The 20902-nt window shown below is 36.2% G+C and overlaps 1 protein-coding gene across 2 annotated transcripts in view; it reads left to right on the top strand.

Moving 5' to 3' along the window:
- The first annotated feature begins 827 nt into the window (after positions 1-827).
- The window catches only part of LOC149244880 (putative disease resistance protein At1g61300), a 58086-nt gene continuing 38011 nt past the window's right edge, over positions 828-20902 (top strand). The window contains exons 1-3 of one of the 2 annotated variants that reach the window (XM_089457586.1): positions 828-3856; positions 4055-4170; positions 11943-12231. In XM_089457586.1, the coding sequence (XP_089313712.1) occupies positions 1117-3856; positions 4055-4074 (2760 nt within the window). In that variant the 5' untranslated portion in view covers positions 828-1116 and the 3' untranslated portion in view covers positions 4075-4170; positions 11943-12231. Of the gene's footprint in view, positions 3857-4054; positions 4171-11942; positions 12232-20902 lie in introns of those variants that run through there. The other variant, XM_089457585.1, reaches the window with a different exon arrangement.

The following is a 20902-nucleotide window of genomic DNA, read 5'->3' as shown; positions in this document are numbered from 1 at the left end:
AGGACTTGGATCATAACTGGATACTTGACAAACCCAGAAAGCATGTAAGCTTATAGAAGAGACAGCTATGTAGTATGAACAGTAGGAAAACGTAAACGAGGAGGGTTTGATAGCTGTGGGTCGAACCTTAAATAGCTACTAATCCACTGAATCATGGAGGCCAAATAACTGTCGACAAAGAATCTCTGCGAAGAGTCTCATCGCCAGCAGGCAGTCTATGCGAAGGCAGCAGAAGAGTCTTATCGCAGAGTCTCTTTGCCAGCATGCGAAGGCAGCAGAAGAGTCTTATCGCAGAGTCTCTTTGCCAGCAGGCAGTCTATGCGAAGGCAGCAGAAGAGTCTCATCGCCAGCAGGCGAGGTCTGGCTTTTCATGGCCCATTACCATGGGAAAATACCATTTTTTTTATAAATAAAACAGATTAAATGAACGGCCGAAAACACTCCAATCATCTAACACACAAAATCAATGGCTCACGATCGCACACATCACATTTTAGAGAGATACATCACATTTTAGGGAGATCTTTCTCAGAAAGAACGCCTTACGGCGTAAATATATCACTATAATAGGTTTTGGATTTTATTGACTGTCATCACAAAAGTCGAGCCGACCATTATTGAACATTTTTACTTTTCTAACTCACCCATCGCATCTTTGGTGACTTTCACACGCATCTCGTTGCGAATTTGATGGACTGTCATCACAACATTATTGAACATTTTCACTTTTACAACGCACCCATCGCTTCTCTGTCGACTTCCTTACGACTTGTGTCTTTCTCGTTTCTCGTGATGGAAACAACGGCGGAAGAAGCCCCAAATGTACGGCACCATCTTTTCCCGCACTATTTTTTCCAGGCTTCAACCTTTACCAATTTGTGAAGAATGCCACATACCCATATTCGCATGAACTTTGACAGTTGTGAAGATCTCTGGATGCCATTCTTTCCTCCCATGCTTCAAGCTCTCTTTGAGTGATCGCAAATTGCATACTTCAGCTAAATCCATCTCCCGCCTCTGGTAGCTTTGTTCCGACTCTGCTCTGCTCCTGCAGCAAGAACGTCAAGAAAGTCTACTCTGCTGCTGCCGCAAGAACATCAAGAAAGCTATAAAGCCATGGACATTTTAACCGGAGTTGCGAGCACCACAATCAGCAAAGTCGTCTTAGATCCAGTGATTCAACTTATGAAAGATGTTATTCAGAAAGAGGAAAACCGTGAGATTCTACAAGCTGATTTGAAGCGTATGGACAGACTTGTACAGGATATCAGCACCATCTTCCAGGACCAACAGAGAGTTCCACCGCAGGCTGTGAAGGATGGATTGGAAGAGCTGCAAAGATCCCTTATAGAAGCGCAGAGCCTACTTCATCGATCCGAGGGACGGCAACGGTATCTCGAATGTCTCGTGTGCAAGCCGGTGAGACTCTCAAAGCAAATACGAGAATGGAAGGTAAGTTTCGATAACCTCTATCAACACCTTAGAGACGATTTGTCAGCAATTGTTAATGCTCAGCAGATTGCCAAATCAGCACCGCAAAAGGCATTGCTTCAAGATGTGCCGACCTCTGGGTTTGATGGTTCTGGCATAAATTCTGCTCAAAGACAGGTACAGGAATGGCTTACTGAACCCCAAGTTCGCATAGTTGGAGTATACGGCATGGCGGGAGTTGGGAAAACTTCTTGCCTCAAAATGGTGTACAACAATTGTATCAATGTCTACCAACATGTGATTTGGGTGACTGTTTCTGCAGATTATAGAATTTCGGACTTGCAGAGTCGCATTGCAAAGGCAATAAATTTAGAGCTGCCCAGCAATTCCGATATCGATACGCAGAAGATGAGGTTGTCTGCATCTCTCGAGAGCAAAGAATTTCTTCTGGTGTTAGACGACTTGTGGAGTCCTCTTGCTCTGCAGGAACTAGGTGTGGTATTTGGCAAAGTCCTGTTCTCTACTCGGAGGAGGGATCTAATTAAAGAAATGAGAGCAGAGAAGTCAATTGAAATACAACCCCTCTCTCCTGATGAATCGTGGACACTATTTCGGAGAATAGCTTTCACTGACGACACTGTTTCTGTTTCTGTGGACATACAGGAGTTTGCCAGGGAAATGGCAGACGAGTGCCGAGGTTTGCCTTTGGCATTAACAGTCATCGCTTCAGCAATGTTCGGCAAAACCAGTGCAGAGGATTGGCAGATTTCTTTAAATTTGATGAAAACTGCAGACCCTTCTTTTCCAGATACTCATCCCCGCGTTGATCCAGAACTGTATCAACGCTTGAGACTGAGTTATGATGCTTTGCCCACTTCAAATGTCAAAAATTGCTTCCTATACTGTGCTATGTATTCTGAAGATGCCCAAATCCATGTGGAGGATTTAGTGAAAATATGGATTGCAGAGGGGCTGGTGAGGAGCAAGCAGCAGAGCCATTCAACAGACATGGCCATTGGCCGCAGCTACATCAACCTTCTTGTAGATCGTTGTCTGTTCCATAATGTTCCATATGAGGAGACCCAGAATGGGTGGATTCTTCTAGAGCGCCAACGTATAAGAATACATGATGTTATTCGTGACATGGCTATCTACATTGGCGAGAAGGAGGAAAAATGTATATTCAAGGCAGGTCAGCACCTGCAAAATTTCCCAGAGATTCACAATGATTATTACAAGAGGATATCACTTTCTTATAATACTCATATTCGAAATTTGCCCACCCAGTTCACACAACCAAAACTGGCGAGTCTTTCCTTAATTTCTACTGGAATTTCAGAGGTTCCATCGGGATTTATGGTCAGCCTGACGTCTCTCAAGGTTCTCGATCTGAGTCGCAACCCTAGGATAAGGTCAATCCCATCGTCAGTGGGGCAACTGAAACAGCTCGAGTTTCTGAGATTAAGATATCTCGGGATCCAGGATTTGCCAGAAGAGATTTCTCATATTTCTTCCCTTCAATTTTTGGATCTTTCAAACTGTACGGAGCTACAATCATTGCCATCTGGCATTGGAAAGCTTAAGAATCTGAAGCATCTTAATGTAAGCTATTGTTGGAGATTAAGGACGATTCCACATGAGATCTCTCAACTTACTTCGTTGAGCACACTTGATGCAGAGAGAGTTACGTTAAGTGCAGTGGAAGCAGATTCAGGAGCAAGCATTTGGAGTTTGAAGAGTCTGAGAAATCTGAGGATGCTGAGAATAGATGTAAGGGTAGATGTGGAAGAGGGAAACTGGGCGTCATCAGGAATGGAAGTGGGTATAATGGGAAACTGGTTAGAGATGAGGCACTTATCCGTGTTCTTTGAAATAGGCGGCGACAGAGATGATGTAATGGAGGATGTTCTTCCTGAGGACATGCAGAAGATGAGTAAGCTTCAAAGTTTCATTATCGATCAATACCCAGGGTCGGGTCTGCCGGAGTACACTTGCAAGTTTGAACACCTTGAATACTTACAGTTAGTTGACTGTCCCCATCTAAGGGAGCTCTCTCCATTGGAGCGGTTGCCCAATCTAAAGTCTCTGACGTTGAAGTGGTTGCGTAATTTGAAGTGGTTGGGTATAGGACAATCTGGCAGGTCAGATGGATATGGCAGGTTAGAGAAGTTGGTTCTGATTGACTCAGAGAGGTTAGAAAGCCTTGCGGGACCACCAAATAATGATGATGTGTGGAATGAAGCAATATTGCCTCACCTTCGTGTTTTGAAGATACTGGCATGTTATGATTTGGCCACACTTCCCAAGGGAATGGAGAAACTGCGCAGTTTAAGATCAATAGTGGGCACACAGGTTTGGTGGGAGAGCATAGAATGGGTTGATGACAATATGAAATCACATCTTCAAAGTTTATTTAGTGAGACGCGTAAGTATAATTATTTCGGTACAGATTTCAGTATAATTTGTAAGTAAGTTAAGTTTATTTAAAGATGCGTAAGTGTTATTATTATTATTTCACTACACGTTACTTTTATTGGTAAATGTTACCGCAGTTAATGAATGAAGGTATAAGATTTCAAATGCATTTGAGCCTTCCTTCTAACTCTCTCTTATGTTGTTATAGGTGACCACTTTGACTACTAAGTTGGGTTGAGGATGAGGAAGCAGAAAGTAGGGAGGTGTCGTGGAAACAATAAGAAGAAAAGCCATGGTGTCCTTCAATATGACATTGACAATAAGGTATCTTACTCTCTTTGTTTGTTTTTTTTTCCTTGTAATAAACTTCGTCTCAATATTTTTTATTTTTTTATATTTATAATAGAATTTGTTTCATTCAATATGATATTTCCCATATATATTTTAATATTATAATAATAAAAAATAAAGTAATATTATAATAAAAAATATTATTATTATATTATTATAAAAATTAAAGTAATATTATAATATAAAAAAAAACTATGGTTTTTTAATGATGATTAATATTTATTAAAATTAAAATAGTTTAAGAGAACATTTGGAACTTTTTAAAGTTTTAAATAGGTTATTAGATTAAGAATAAGAGGTTCTTTCAGATTTTTTTTAGATTTGTATTTATATGCTCAAAAAACATTAAAATTAGTGTTCTAAGATCACTATATTTTTCTTGAGTTAAAAAGTCAAAAAAGTTGATAGTATGACAAATATTTAGAAAATTATATTTAATTTGAGTGTAAGTCTAAGAGAAAGTGTTTTTCATCTCCAATCTTCAATGCTCAGAGTATCACATACGTGAAGAACTCTTTAAACATGGTATTTTAGGAGTTCACAAATGCCCATTTTCACTATGGAGTTCTTGACAATTTGTTATTCTTTTAAAAATGTTTATTTTCTTCTTTACACTAACCAAGACAAAGAGGTTCTTTTGGTCAAAATTTAGGTTCATCACCTTTTATAATATTTTAGCTTTATTTTTTCCTTGTAACTCCTTTTCACCCCATAATTTCTCCTTAAATTTTGATGTGATTGCATTTTAAATAGTATCTTTATTATGTAGAATCATCTCTTCCTTTATCCCTCAGTGCTCTAGTCAAGGTTGGGTATCCTTATGCCATTCTCACTCTAAAGTCAAGGTTGGGCATCTTTATGTCATTCTCACTTTAACTGAAGGTGATAGTTTTAGTTAGATTTAGAAGCAATTTTAGGATACCTCATCTTCCATGTTGTTTAATCTCGTGTTATACATAGGATATCTAGTCATTGTCATACTTTCAAGGGATAAAGCCTTGCTTTGATGAGGTGAATAAGATAAAGTATATTTCTTTTAATTTTGTATTTCTTATTTAATCATTATAAATTTTTATTTTATTAATTAGATAACTATTTGTATTTCTAAGTTTTAGGTTTTTTAATTAAGTACTTTTAAATTAATAAATTTCATTATTTCTTTAAAAATAATATAAAATTTAAAATATATATTTATATGATATAAATATTTATTAAATAAATTATTTTATTAATGATGGTTAATATTTATTATAATTTTTGTCCGCCTCAGGTAGCTCAAGTGGCGATGGGCGTGGAATGAAGTCTCACCGAACCAAAGATCTTGGGTTCGAATCTTGTACTACCCTCCCCTTGTTGCGAGGTTAATAATGGACATGTAAAATCGAAAATGAGAGAGTCCTACCAAACTTAACAAAAAAAATATTTATTATAACTTTTTATAATAGCATCAAACTCCAAATTAGTACTTGTTAGACATTCGCCTATCCCATGAGATTTTAGCAACATGATTAGATTAGATCCCTTCCTAGGAGATAAATGAGATCCCCCTAGCTTCAATGACAATCTATGTTGAGACAAGTACTTCTGCATAGGTCTAAGTGTCTAGAGGTGTGGAAGTTGTTGATCACTGAGTTGCACTTAGCAAATATGAAGACTCCATAGCCCAAGACACAAAGCATCCATCAAGATTTTTTAGAATCCAGAAGTCAGTGGGCATTCTAGCCCCTTTCTCTCTCCTCTTTCTTTAGTTTGTTTTCAAATTCTACAAAACGCTACAGGGAATTGTAAAAATGTCACTACATGATGAATAAAACTTTGTAACAGGCCTAGGAGACTTGGAACTTGATCGAGTACACCCTAGAGAGTTTGTTTCACTTAGCTAATTATTCTCGTTTTTTAGCGACGAATAATTAATTGAGTTTTTTCACTCACATATACCCCCAAAGCGGGGGTGACGACTTGAAGATTGATCCTTGGTTCCATTTTAGTGTCTATAATCGATGTATATTATCGCGCTAGGTCATCTCTGAAGTTTCATGAAATTTGACTAGGTCTAGGTATGCTTTGTTAATAATTAAAAAATTCCCACAAAATGAGATTTTTTAATTAATATCTATGTAAATGTGTAAATAAGTGGTCTTAGGAAATGTCTGGGGCATGTGAATACTCAAAATGCATCCTCAGAGCGCCGACATTATCCTAAAACCCACTTTGAGGGTCAAAAAATGATTTATGGCCCCTCAAAACCCACTTTTCCTAATGAAAGTGGCAAAAGTGGGAACAAAATTCAAAAAGGTTAAAAATTGGGGAAAATTATTATTTTTTCCAAAGTAAAAAAAAGGGGGACGAGAAAATTAAAAGCATAAAAGGGGGACGAGAAAATTAAAAGCATAAAGGGAAGGCACATTAAAGGGGGACAACAATGGCACATGGGACAAATTTTGTTCCCACTTAAATCATACGTTTGCACAAGATTAATTAATATTAGTTGCCAGGTCCCCACAAAGTTGAGATCAGTCAACACAACATTATTAGGTTGATTTGCATTCAGTTTAGAGGGGGACAACAATGTCACATTGGGCAGATTTTGTCCCTCACATTCTCTTGCATTTGTTACACAACAATCATGAGAAATTGGGAGCACTGCAGAAATAAGAGAATTTTAAGAGGGTGGAAAACAGTTTATGCTCTTCAAAACAGATGTAGAGAGGCATAGTTATGGGATTGAAAAACAATTAAAGTGCTTTTTGGGCTCCTAGTTTGTCCAATGATATTATATTGGTGTGAATTGTGGGCAAGCAGTATCCTTGTCTCAAAATGGAAGCAAATTGAGAAAATCCAAAAACGCTTGATCATGAGAAAGTTTAAAATAAAAAATTCGGTTTCTTATGAGATAACGCTGAGTGAAACATGAGCAACTTCGATTAAAGAAATTGCTATGGTGCGTCTCATAAGGTATCTTTAGAGAATTGAGCAAATGGGAGAAGGTAGATGGCATAAAGTTATCTTCAATGAAAAAATGAGTGAAAGAAAGAAATCATGGATGAGACAAAACAACAATTGGATGTAAAAATAGAATATTTACCTCAATGCATGTCCCACAAATAGCAAGGATTTAAAGAGTTATGTTATGGAGAAGTTTCATAAGCATATATGGGGAAAAGAGTTGGGTAGAAAGAAGTACTATGTTCAAGAATTCAACGTCACTTGTGATCTCCAAGAAAAAAAGTACATCAAAGCTAGCATTCCATGGAGAGCAAAGATTCTTATTGCTCAATTAAAAACTAACTCTATTACCGCAGCCCACTGCATAACAACATCGGTCAACGACGCTGTTCTCCGACCATTCCTGATAGTGATCCGCTCTCGGCTCTTGTTCACTTCATTTGCAGTCGTACGGTGACCCAACGAAGTCAAACAACTTGTCGTAGTTGTCCGCGTCCTTATGTACATCCAATTAATTATTATATCATACATACATATTTAAAAAAAATAAAAAATAAAAAAACCACCATACATACCAAAATATGAACTTGAGCCACTGTTATTAGAGTTTACTAAGAAACTCGCTGAAAGAAATATTTTTGTGAGTCGGTTCACACTGTTTGGAAGTCCTCACCAGCCATACTATCACCACAGTGGTAAACATTTTTGGAAAACATCGCTATATTTATACAGTTCATAGCTAAGACTATTGAAAACAAGTTTGGGCACTGCTACTACTGATACAATTTCCTCTGTGCTTCTATCCTTATACAATCACCACTCGATTTTTGCAGTCGTGTTATTTTCATTGGACACTATCATCCCTGTCAGTACTGCATTGTGACGTAATTGACTAGGATGTAGTGAGTGAAAATTAGGGCACTATCAACTAGGATATCAAAACCCAACAATCGTATTGCACAAATCGTAACTAAAGTGCAGTCTTAAGAAGAAGTACCACTCAAGGATAGGGCGTAACGACAGTCATAAGACACGACCTTCCAGAAATAAAATATAATTATATTCGTAGGTTCACAAGAGTAGCAAATAAATTATTTAGTGGAACCATACATATAAGAAGAGGGTATAGTATATTTAATTATAACAAATTAATTTATCATTATTATTAAAAAGATTAAAACTAAAATGGATATTTTGAAAGTTCATGTTGATTAAAAGATAATTAAGTTCCAAGGTACAAAGTTACAAAATAAAAAAGGGATTATTACTTTTATAGAAATTGAAAAAGAGAGAGTTCCACAAGGAAAGATATTATATCAAAGATAATAAAGAAAAAAGAAATAAATTAGAAGTTGTGAAGGGGTTATTTTTAAAATCCGAGATTATTACTTTTATAGAAATTGAGAGAGAGATTATTACCAAAAAGTAAAGATATTATATCAAAGATAATAAAGGAAAAAGAAATATATTAAAACTTTTGAAGGGGTTATTTTTAAAATCTTAAGTTCATATCAAAGAAGCAAAATGAAAGGAAGATTTTCCTACGAAGGTATTCTAACTATAAATTTTAAATTATTTACATCAAATGGGTGTATCCAAAGGAAAGATATTAACATCGCCATTAATCCAAACATTGAATATAATTACATTAATATTAATTTGGAAAATCAATTATTAATTCTAGAGCCAAATATATGCGAACGAGAAGGTTTTTTTGGTAGAAAAAATATGAAATTAATGATTTATAAGTGACAATTGGTCATTATGAGTACATATCTCAATTTTGTGTCGTAACTATGCTTGAAAAAGAGGTTGACATAATTCTCGGTCGACCTTGGTTCAACGAATTAGGTACGTTCATTCTATACACATGGAACAAATTCTTGATGTTCCTTTACAAGAAGACGATGATCACGTTCCAAGACATGACAACAAAATCAAAACTGATAATGCCTTCAGCGAAGGAACTTAAGGATATTTCGAAACTAATGTTTCAAGAGAATTTAGAAATAATATCAAAGAAGCAAAAAGAGCTTGAAAAAGTCATATCCAACAAAAATCAGAAAAATTCATGTTTGAAGGAGCATAATCAAAAGCTACTTACACAAGTAAGAAAATGTAAAGCTAAGAAACACCAGTTAGAACAAGAAAATGAAATTTCTGAAAAGATACAAAACGAAAATCTATCAGGAAAAGAAGAGGAAGGTTTATGCTTAAAGAACCTTAACCAAAGGTTATTAGAACAGATTAAGTGTTTAAAAACTGAGAAGCTTGAATACCAAAATAAAGTTGACTCAGAAAATGAGGAACTTTTATGTCTTAGAAACCATAATCGAAGTCTACTCACTCAAATTAAAAAACTTAAGGATGATAGGAAATCATTGGAAAATAAGTTACAAGAACTTCTCACGAAAGAAATGTCGAAGTCGTTAGTCCAAGTTGAAGGTAAAGAAACGAATACCGATCCAGTGAATATGACAACTCAGAAGGCAAGTCATTTGAAGAAATGACACACTTAGATGTTGCAGTTCAGATGATTAACATCCCAAGTGAAGGTTTTGTAACCAACTCAACAACATCATCTCTTGAAGTAAATAGAAAAAGTTCCACACACTTAATAAGGGAATGTCAAACCAAAAAAGTTCCCTATCGACATCCGAATCATGAGAGTAGACAACTCAACCATGCTACATATCGGGAGCATTCAGACCAGAAACAACAAACTGATGTTCCAGAGAATAGTGATGCAACCTCAATCCAGTCCTATGATGACAAGTCATTACAAAATTCCAGTGATTAGAATATAACGCAGAAGATTAATTTAGGATGGTTTGATTTTTTTTCAATGCGACAATTTTGTTTGTCACTTACAAGATCATATCAACATGTATCGACAAAGATGCCAGTTCCGAGACAGAAATACATTCGAAGCCAAAAAAGAGATCAAGCCTTTTTCATTAACAAGCTTTGAGGACAAATCTTTTTGAGGAGGAAGGCAATATTATAAATAAATATATAGAAAATAATGTAAATGATAATAATCATAAATAATGAATAGTTAATTAATAATTAGGTTGAAGAGTCATGTCTAAATGAGACATGACTCTCCATGAAGAGACACTTGCTTGGTATATAAGCAATCCTCTCATTTTCATTGTATCAATCATTCTTATTCACACATTTTAATATATAATATTTGTATCCTCATGAATATCTTTTATATTCCAAGTCTTCTGGAGTAATTAATCTAAAGAAGGAACTTTGTTCGCTTCAAACTCACATCAATTACGGTGTGAAACAGGTCGGTGGAAAAGACCTAAAGAAGCTTGGGAAGAGTGGGTGTGCACTTTTTTCACTTTTGGGGCAGTGGAATTGGAAAAATATTTCATTTTGGAATGTGATGGTTTCAGAGACATTTGAGATAGTTACAACAGTATGTTAACTTCAGTTCCTTAGCATTGTCTTTTCAGTGAGGAGATGGTTAGAAGGTTGGGTCAGGTCATCATTAATTTGAATAATAAGAGGATTGAATTGCAAAAGGCAAAAAACAAGGAAGCTAGTGGTCCCATAGACTATATCTAATCTCGTGAATGTTAAAATTTCATTTATTTTATTTAATTAAATATATTTAAAAATATATATAATTAATTATATTTAAATATATATATATATATATATATATATATATATATATATATATCATATTTTAAATATATGTATATATATAATTAAACATGTTTAAAATATATCTATATATATATAATTAAACATATTTAAAATTTATGTAAAAAAATTATTATTAAAAATTTATTTTTTTGGTTAAAGTTAAATTTAACATATATATAGTAAAACTAACCATAAGATATTAACTTATTCTAAGTCAAACATGTTGGCCATCACATTGCGGTGTAACTTCTAGCTTGGAAAAATATTTAAAGTATAGTTAGGAATCCATGTGTCAACATTGCAACTTTAATTCTAAGCTACAAGTCGTTCATGAAAAAATATTTAATGTGTAGCTAGGAAGCTCTGCTATTGTTCTGGGAAAAATATAAATATTTAAAGTGCAACAAAAAAGCTCCATGTATCAACATTGTAGCTTTAAGTCTATGTATCAACATTGCAGCTTTAATTCTAAGCCACTGCCATTCAGGAAATGCCGATATGAATGGCCTTGAACCCTCAAGTCAAAATGTCAATACCTCTCAAAATGTCATGTTCTCTTTGGCCAAGTTAGTTTCCTCACAGAACATAAATTATATCATGAATGCCGATTTATTTTTGGACGCATGTTTAGTGTATACTGTTTTCTATCCATGGAAAAATTAAATTATTAAAGACTCTTCACTTCTAAGTAGTGAGAATAATGGGGCTATCACGCTTTTACCAAAATTAGGTATAATCAAACTATGCCTCTAGGATGAAGGGTTATTGTTTTTAAGTTGAAAATATTATAGATAGGTAGTTTTTTTAATTCATGTTACAAATTTTTAATTGACATATTTTTTTGGAAATTAAAACTAATTACTTTTAAGTTGAGAATATTACATATAGGTAGTTTTTTGTATTCATGTTACAAGTTTTTAATTGATATATAGAATAATTTGGATGTATCATTATGAAAGTTTGATTAAAGAAATTTGAATTAGAAACTGAGAAGAAAGCAATTTGTTAAAATTTATGTATGTGGAAGATTATTTTGTTTATTTTTATTTTTTTATTATGGGAAAATTTATCATAATTTAGTTGTCAAATTAGTATTGAGGATAGTCATTATTGATTACTATCTATGAATGCAGGTTCACTCATCACTGTTATTCAAGGAAAACCATGCCACCTAGAATTACCAGATGTCTTTAGGTCTTGGGTTGTTAACCTATTTGCTTGCATCCAAGGAAGACTAGCTCTTAGCCAAGGAAAAACATATTTAAGGCATATTCCAAGCCCATAACATACTGTATTCCTTATTCAAGGAAGCAACAAGTTAATATATGATTTGTATATATTTATAACTATTTTAAAATTGGTTAATTGGATGTAACTTTTGTGGTTGGGAGAAATATTGTTATCTTATCTATTTGGGTTTAATTCCTACATGTGGCATGTTGAATTCATAATGAGTATATTCTTGTAATGGATTTGAGTCTTGTTTAACAATCTGTCACACACCAATAAATATGTATTCCTCATATGGAATATAAATATATAAAGATATTTCTTTAAATAAAAATAAAGTATTTTGAAATTAATTTTCATAGTAAACAAAATTGGAATTATAATACCAAAAAACATTGATAGAATATTTTGAAAAAATTATTTAGTTCACAAAAATAATTGTAAATTTATCTCAATAATTTTGTATCATTGCTGAGCGTAAAATTGTAATATTTTCCAAAAAATAAATAAATTATTATTTATGTGATAATGTAAATCCTAAAAACTTAGTAAATAAATCCATCATCTTAGACACCTTTTTCGAAGTCCTCCTTTACATGGAATATCTTGATTTTGGCATTCCTTGATTTTAGTGGAGTGAGAAATAGTTCCACTTTGGTTATCTCTCCTCTCCTCTCCTCTCCCCCCCCCTTTTTTTCTTAAGAAAACAATAATTTTTCCAATTTGATTTTTGTTTTGGATGAAATGCAATATTGTATTTTTATAAATGGAAATATGTTATCTAAATTTCCTACAAATATTTAACTAATTATCTAGTGCCTTCATTTGTTTAGTTATTTAACTTATTTGGATAGTTGTTTATTAAAAGGGGAAGGTAAATGAAGATATTTCACCTATAATGAAAGTCTTTTACTCTTTGATTGATTTATCATAAATTTTGTTCTTTTGTAAGAGTTTATTTAAAGGATTTATCTTTATTCACCTATCATTAATGACATCATTTTTAATAATAATTTTTTGGGATGTGGTGAAATAATTCTTTTAGAATGACATCCATAACCAAGCACCTTTGTCTTTATGCATAACCAAGTGCATTATCTTGTTCCTTGGTTCAATAATTACTTGTACATTAGAATGAGTATGATGGATGTCACAAAAGTTATTATTTGCTTAACAACTAGCTGAAGACAAGCTTTGTGGTAAATGTTGAATAATTTAGCAAGGTATATGTTTTGGTACATGTCGGTAACTTTCCTTTATCTAAATTATGTTTTTTTCTAGATGAAAGGTTTCAAATGGAAAGTTTTTCATTTAATGATCAAGCAATAAGTTTTAGGTTTTCCTACGAACTTAGCACCCGACAGTTAATTCATAGAAAATTATATATCTACTAATTAATTGCACAAGTACGTTCATTAACATAATAAGTTCATCGGAAGACAAATATACCAATCACAATCACAATAAAACAAAAAATTCTTCCTAATCAAATTAGTTCATCATTAAATTGATTCAAAACCTACTTCGGCTCCCATCTTGGGATGATGGCCCAACTGAGGAAATACATTTACAACACTGGATCTAATCCAGTTGATAAAGCCCTCCTTGGTTGATATGGATCTCTTTGCTACCCCCTTCCTCGGACCAGCGGACTTAGAGTATCACACTCCTCACTGAGATGCCTCTCTCAATCTTCATAATGACATATGTAATTATGATTTTATGTATTAAATGAAAAGAGAAAAATAAATTTATTATTGTGAGTCTTGAGGCATGGGTTTCATGCTCAAGAGTATTTATTTTATAGGTCAAGCACCCATTGAGTGCTTCTAGGTTTGTCATAAAGTCATTGAGTCATTGTCATGTATTGAAGACCCATTTGGGCATGTTACATATTGTAAAAGAAAAATTATTGAATCAAAAGACCCTCCAAGACCTCGTCATGGCACAAATATCAAGTCGCCCTGCATGAAGAGACAAGTCGACCTAAAGGAGCAATTCAACCCATTGATAAGCATATATAAAGAAGACTTCGACCTCATTTAGAACACACACTTCACTCACACAAGGTCAGTCACAAGGAAGAGAAGAAGTTCACAAAAGAAGAGGACGAAGGAGGAAGAAGAAGTCAAGCTTTGGGATTGTTTTTGGGCTACTTCTCTCCACATGTGTGAAGGAATTAGGGTTCATGCTACTACATTAAATCCGAGTTGCAGAAGTAAAGTTAGGTCATAGAGAAGAGTTATTTTGGAAGCCAAATTCTCTAGGAGAGATAATATACCCAAGTGAAAAAGAAAGGAGTAGAAATACACCATTATTTCTCTCACGTGTTAGGGTTAAGGTTTCTGTAGAAAATGCTAGGAAGATCGAAGCTGTAGAAGAAGTTGTTGGGCAGGTTGAAGTTGCAAAATAATTTACTAGAGGTCAGATTTGCAGAAGTTCCTAGAAAAAAGGTTTGACTTGGTCTTGGAGGGTCTTGGTCAAGGGTCAAAAAGTAGAAATTCCTATGTAGATTCAAAACTGCTCATGTAATTTACTAAAACATAAGACTCAAATCTACTCTGCTCATCTGTGAAAATAAATTCATGGTCGAGAACACAAATCATAAACATGTATCAAGATTCAACACATATACACAAAGATTTATCTAGGGGAAAGAAACTGCTCAAAACCCCTTCCTATCTGTATTGCATTAATCAAAGAATCTGGATGAATACATATGCTTGCTCAAGTTTGAGCACAACCTGCACTTGTATAATCTATCCTACTGCTTCAGTTACTGACTCTGGCCAAAACTTAGCCAATTCTTAGCCTACCAAGTTCTTATTTCCTTGCGCTATTTCTTGAGGAATTAGGCCCCTATTAATTAGGAAAATCCTCAATATGGGTTTTGCAATTCCTTTAGGCTGATCTCTAACTGCATGCACCAACAGTACAACTTTGATTAGTTTATAAATTATAGTACACTTCCCTTGAACCTCTATCTCAACTGGGTAACTCAATTTCTCTGCATGCATCAATTATTTTGGGCTAATTGATTAGTTAGCTGGTTGATCACATAGTGAGTTGAAGTTACACTTCGACTCTTGGACCTTCCATTAGTTCCTTTTGCAGTTAGAACTAGTTTAACTGGTCTTAACTCAATTTAACTCAAATATATTGCTAGAAATTAGGAATCAATCATACTGAAATGAACTCAAGTGTCTCCAACTCGAATTAACCGAGTTAAATGAGTGACAAGTGCCATGTCACCTTAGTTAACTACCTCCAATATTTCTGATGAAATAGAAATTTGAATTTTAATCTAGTTTGACCAAGGCAAAGTCAAACTTAGATTTTCTTGCTGCATTTTCAACACTCCCTCTTAGTAAGAAAGGGATTACCCTTTACCCCAATCCTACCTCTATGGAACTCGATTTTTCCTCTTGATAAAGCCTTTGTCAAACTATATGCATCTTGTTCCTCTGTAGGAATGCATTCCAACAACATGATCTGCCTCTGCACATAATCCTGTAGATGGTGATATTAGATATCGATATGCTTGGATCGATCATGAAATACAGGATTCTCAGAGAGTTTGATACAACTATGATTATCACAGTAAATAATAGTAGGATTCGACATCTCACCAAATAACCCAACAAGAAGCTTTCTCATCCATATTGCCTTACATGTTTCTTGAATTGCAGCCATGTACTCTGCTTCTGTTAAGCTGAGTGCCACACATCTCTGCTTCTTGTTGTACCAAGAAACGACTGATGATCCAACACTGAAAATTCCTCCTATTGTAATCTTCCCTTCTGATGGAATCCCCGCCCAATCTGCATATGTGCAGCCTTGAAGCTTCACTCCCTCTATCTGTCTGTACCAAAGTCCAAACTATGTAGTGCCTCTGAGCTATCTTAACACATGCTTGGATGCCTTCCAATACAATTTGGTTGGCTTAATCATAGCTTGACTAAGTTGGTTAACTAAATAACACATGTCTGGCCGTGTGTTCACCAAATACATAAGTGAACCCACAAGCTACCTGTAAATGGTAGCCTCCACTTCCTCACTCGAAGTGGAATCCTCCTTCCTCCAACTACCTACTAGAGGAGTGTCCATGTGTTTTCTAATCTCCATGTAGAACTTCTTCAGTATCTCATTGGCATACTTTCCTTGAGAGACAAATAGTTCCCCATCACCTTGCCACACTTCCAAATAAAGAAAGTAATGCACGTGTCCCATGTCCTTCATCTCGAATTCTCTTGCAAGATCCTCTTTGCAAGGACAAATCAACTTCTCATCACCAGTTAAAATTAAATCATTGACATATAACACAATAATCAATAATCTACCTAAAACAACAATATGATAAAGGTTTGCATCTTCTTCACTTTTGGTGAAGCCTAACTCGGTGAGATAGTTGTCGATCCTAGTGTACCACGCACGGGGTGCTTGATTCAATCAATACAATGCTTGCTTGAGTCTGCACACATGCAACTCTCTGTCAAAGGTCTCAAAACATTCTGGTTGTTTAATGTACACCTCTTCCTCCATCTCTTCATTGAAGAATGTTGTCTTCACATCCATTTGGTGGATCTTCTATCCCATCTGCACTACAAGTTCTAGAATTGATATGATGGATGAGTACCTTGCTACTGGAGCAAAGGCCTCCTCATAGTCAATTCCCTCCACCTGAGAGAACCCCTTAGCCACAAATTTTGCCTTGTGTTTCTCAATGCTTCTATATGTTGCTTGCTTTACCTTGTAGATCCTTCTCGAACCCACCACTGATTTTTCCTATGGTCTTGGGACCACTTCCCAATTTTTTTTTTTGATAAGGGAATCATATTCCTCTACCATAGCTTCAACCCATATTGGTTTCTCTGCTGCTTCCTTGAATGAGGATGGCTCAGTCTCTACAAGATCACTCATCAAATCCATGTAGCTAGTGTACTGATCCAATGACCTCCTCTGCCTGCGCTGTGATGTGGGTGCTCCCACATTCTCTCTAGCATCATGCAATAATCTTTCAGCTTCCCTGGTTCGCTTCCTTACTTCTTTGGATGTCTCTCTTGAGTGGGTGTCTCCACTCTCTGCTCCTCTACCTGTGGTTGCTTCACAACTTCTTGAGGTTCTTCCTTTGGAGCTAAAAGCTCTTGATCTGAATGTAACTGAAGCTCCCTCTTAAGAGAACACCTCATTTCCTTATCCTCATCAAACTTCACATCCATATGAACAATTTTCATCCAGTGGGATGACAAGTACACATGATAGTTGTGAGGCGATTTTGGGTACCCCACAAATATGCCCAACTCAGCTGTAGGCTCTAGATTTTTCCTTGATTCCTTGCAAACATGGCAGTAAATCATGATCCAAATATCTTGAAGTGTGACACATCCGGTTTCTTCCCTGAAAAATATTCCTTTGGTGTACTCATGCCAAGAATCTGTATAAATTTCTGTGGATTCACAATCTCATGCAATGTACTAAAGCAAAAGACAAGAATCTACTTCTACTTTCAACCAATGGAAGCCAATAGATTGATGAAAACAATATGAGAAAGAAGAAGATAAATCAATGGCACATAACACAAGATGTATTTGGGGAAATCCACTGCTCAAAACCCCGCTATCTATATTTCATATATCAGAAATATGAGTGAAGATACAAAGCTTGTTCTCACTAGAACAATTCCGCACAAGTATGCTCAACTCTCTTAGCTCACAAGCTAGCTCTTGGCCAACACTTAGCCAATTCTACAGCTCTCCAAGCCCCTAATCTCTTGTGTGATTCCTAGGATGAATAGCCTGTATTTAAAGGGAATTCATGCTTCCAAAACTGTGCAATCCAAACATAGGATCAATCTCTGATGCTTGCATGATATTTACACTCTAGTAAATAATACAACTGATAGTACACTGTCCCTACACTCTAGTCTCAACTGGGTCTTTCTCTGAACTGACATGCATGAGTTTCTCATGAGGGAATCTTCAGTTAACTGGAGTAGCACTTGTGGATGCACTAGTGCACCAACTGACTGTTAACTCTCTATTAGTTCCTCAAACATTTTGGAACTAATTTAACTGAACTTAAGTCAGTAAACTATGTGATATAATTTATTTAAACTCATACTAGACCCCTAAAACTTAGGGAGAACATATACAATACTACAAAAAGACTTCCAACTCGAAATTCCCAAGCTAATTAAGTTAATTAAACTTAATTAACTGTTTACAAGTTGCTATGAAAATAGAATTCGATTTTAATTCTCAGTTTAATTCAAGTAAAAATTAAACTAGAATTTCTTATTGCCATTTCTCAACACTTCTTCTCAACAAGAAAGGGATTATCAGCTACCCTGATCCTGTCTCTATGAAACTCGAATTTACATCTTGACAATGCCTTTTTCAAAATGTCAGCATCTTGCTCCTCCATGGGAATGTACTATAACAACATAATCTGTCTCAATACACAATCTCTAAGATGATGATATCGTTTATCAATATGCTTGGACTGATAATGAAAAACTGGATTTTCAGAGAGTTTGATACAACTCTGATTATCGCAGTAAATCACAGTTGGACCCATCTGCTGACCAAACAAACAAACTAGGATCTTCCTCATCCAGATGGTCTCACATGCTGCCTGAATTGCAATCATTTACTCTGCCTCTGTCGAACTGAGTGCAACCGATATCTATTTCCTGCTGTACTAAGAATCTGTCATTGACCCAATACTGAAGATCCCTCCTGATGTGCTCTTCCTATCAGATGGACTCCCTTCCCAATCTGCGTCAGTGAATCCTTGAAGCTTCACTCCCTCTATGCGTCTGTACCATAATCCATACTGAGTAGTGCCCCTGAGGTATCTCAACACATGCTTTGTCGCCTTCCAATACAACTTGGTAGATCTAACCATCGCTTGACTAAGCTGGTTAACTGAATAGCACATATCCGGTCGTGTGTTCACCAAGTACATGAGTGAACCCACAAGCTACCTGTAAACAGTAGCTTCCACTACTTCCCATGAAGTAACATCTTCCTTCCTCCAGTTACCTGCTAGAGGAGTCTCCATGGGCTCACTTCTCTCCATGCGGAATCTCCTGAGTATCTCGTTGGCACACTTGCCCTGAGACACAAACAAATCCCCATCTCCCTTCCATACCTCCATGCCAAGAAAGTAATGCATGAACCCCATGCCCTTTATCTCAAACTCTCTTGCAAGGTCCTCCTTGCAAGACTTGATCAACTGAGCATCACCTGTGAGTATGAGATCATCAACATAAAGTACAATTATCAATAGTTTACCTTCCACCACTATGTGGTACAGGTTCGCATCCGCTTCACTCTTCGTGAAGCCCAACTCGGTGAAGTAGCTATCTATCCTAGTGTACCAAGCATGGGGTGCTTGCTTCAACCCATACAACACTCTCTTGAGCCAGCACACATGCAACTCACGGTCGAAGGTCTCAAAACCTTCAGGCTACTCTATGTACACCTCTTCCTCAATCATGCCATTAAGGAAGGTTGTCTTTACATCCATCTGATGTATCTTCCAACCCATCTGTGTTGATAGTGCCAATATAGATCTGATTGACGAGTACCTTGCAACAGGAGCAAAGGTCTCATCATATCCCCTCTACCTGTGAAAATCCACGGGCCACAAATCTAGCCTTATGCTTGTCCACACTACCATCTACAACTTTCTTTAACTTGTAAAGCCAACGGGAGCTCACCACTGACTTGTCCTCCGGTCTCGGGACCACATCCCAAACACTATTACGAAATATCAAGTCATACTCCTCCACCATGGCATCAACCCAAACCGGCTGCTGCACTGTTTCCTTAAAGGAAGATGGTTTTGTCACAACACATTCGCCCATAAGAGACATGTATCCAGTGTACCTCTCAGGTGACCTCCTCTGCTTGCATTGAGAAGTGGATGCTCCCACATTCTCCCGTGCATCATCCAACAATCTACCAGCCTCTTTGGTGCGTTTTCTTCCCTCTCTAGAAGACTCTACCTGAGTGGATGTCTCCACTCTTGGATCCTATGCATGTGGCTTCTCCACATCAATCTGAGGCTCCTCAACTTTAGGAGCTAAAGTATCCTCATCCGCATGTAGCTTAAGCTCCCTCTCAAGGGAAACTAACATGGCCTCTCCTCATCAAATTTGACATCCCTGTGAACCGTTGTCATCCTTATGGTCGGTAAGAACACCTGATAGTTGTGAGGTGTATTAGTGTACCCCACAAATATCCACAACTCTGTTGTCAACTCAAGATTCTTCCGTGCATCTTTGGTCACATGGTAATATACCGATGACCCAAAAATCCTGAAGTGACCAACATCTGGCCTCTTACCAGAATAATCCTCCTCTAGTATCTTCATCTCATGTATTTGATGCAGGTTATGGTTCTGAACATAAGCCATTGTGTTGCATGCCTCAACCCACAAGTGTAGTGGTAGGCCCTGATCATGCAACATCACCCTCGCTGCCCCTACTATGCTTTTGTTCTTCCTCTTGGCCACCCCATTCTGCTGAGGGTTATGGGATATCGTCAACTCCTGTTTAATCCCTTCCGCCGCATAGAAGTTCTTAAACTCATTTGAGACATACTCACCACCGTTATCACTCCGTAGAGCTTCAACCTTATTTCCCGACTCTTTCTCCACCAATGCTTTAAAATCACAAAACTTTGTGAAAGTTTGATCCTTTTTCTGCATGAAAATATCCAACATTTACAAGAATAGTCATTAAAAAATATAACATGATTCCTATGTTTGGTCCTGAATGCTATCAATAATGGTCCACACACATCTAAATGGACTCGCTATAGAATAACCTCTCCTCGATTGCCTCTATCGTAAAAGG

Source organism: Pinus tabuliformis, chromosome 7 (genome assembly GCF_031772625.1).
Source record: "Pinus tabuliformis cultivar Carrire ecotype Pingquan chromosome 7, CPIR1, whole genome shotgun sequence".
NCBI classification, from domain to species: Eukaryota; Viridiplantae; Streptophyta; class Pinopsida; order Pinales; family Pinaceae; genus Pinus; species Pinus tabuliformis.
Note: the sequence above shows the minus strand (reverse complement) of the source record. Positions and strands in the feature narration are given on the sequence as shown.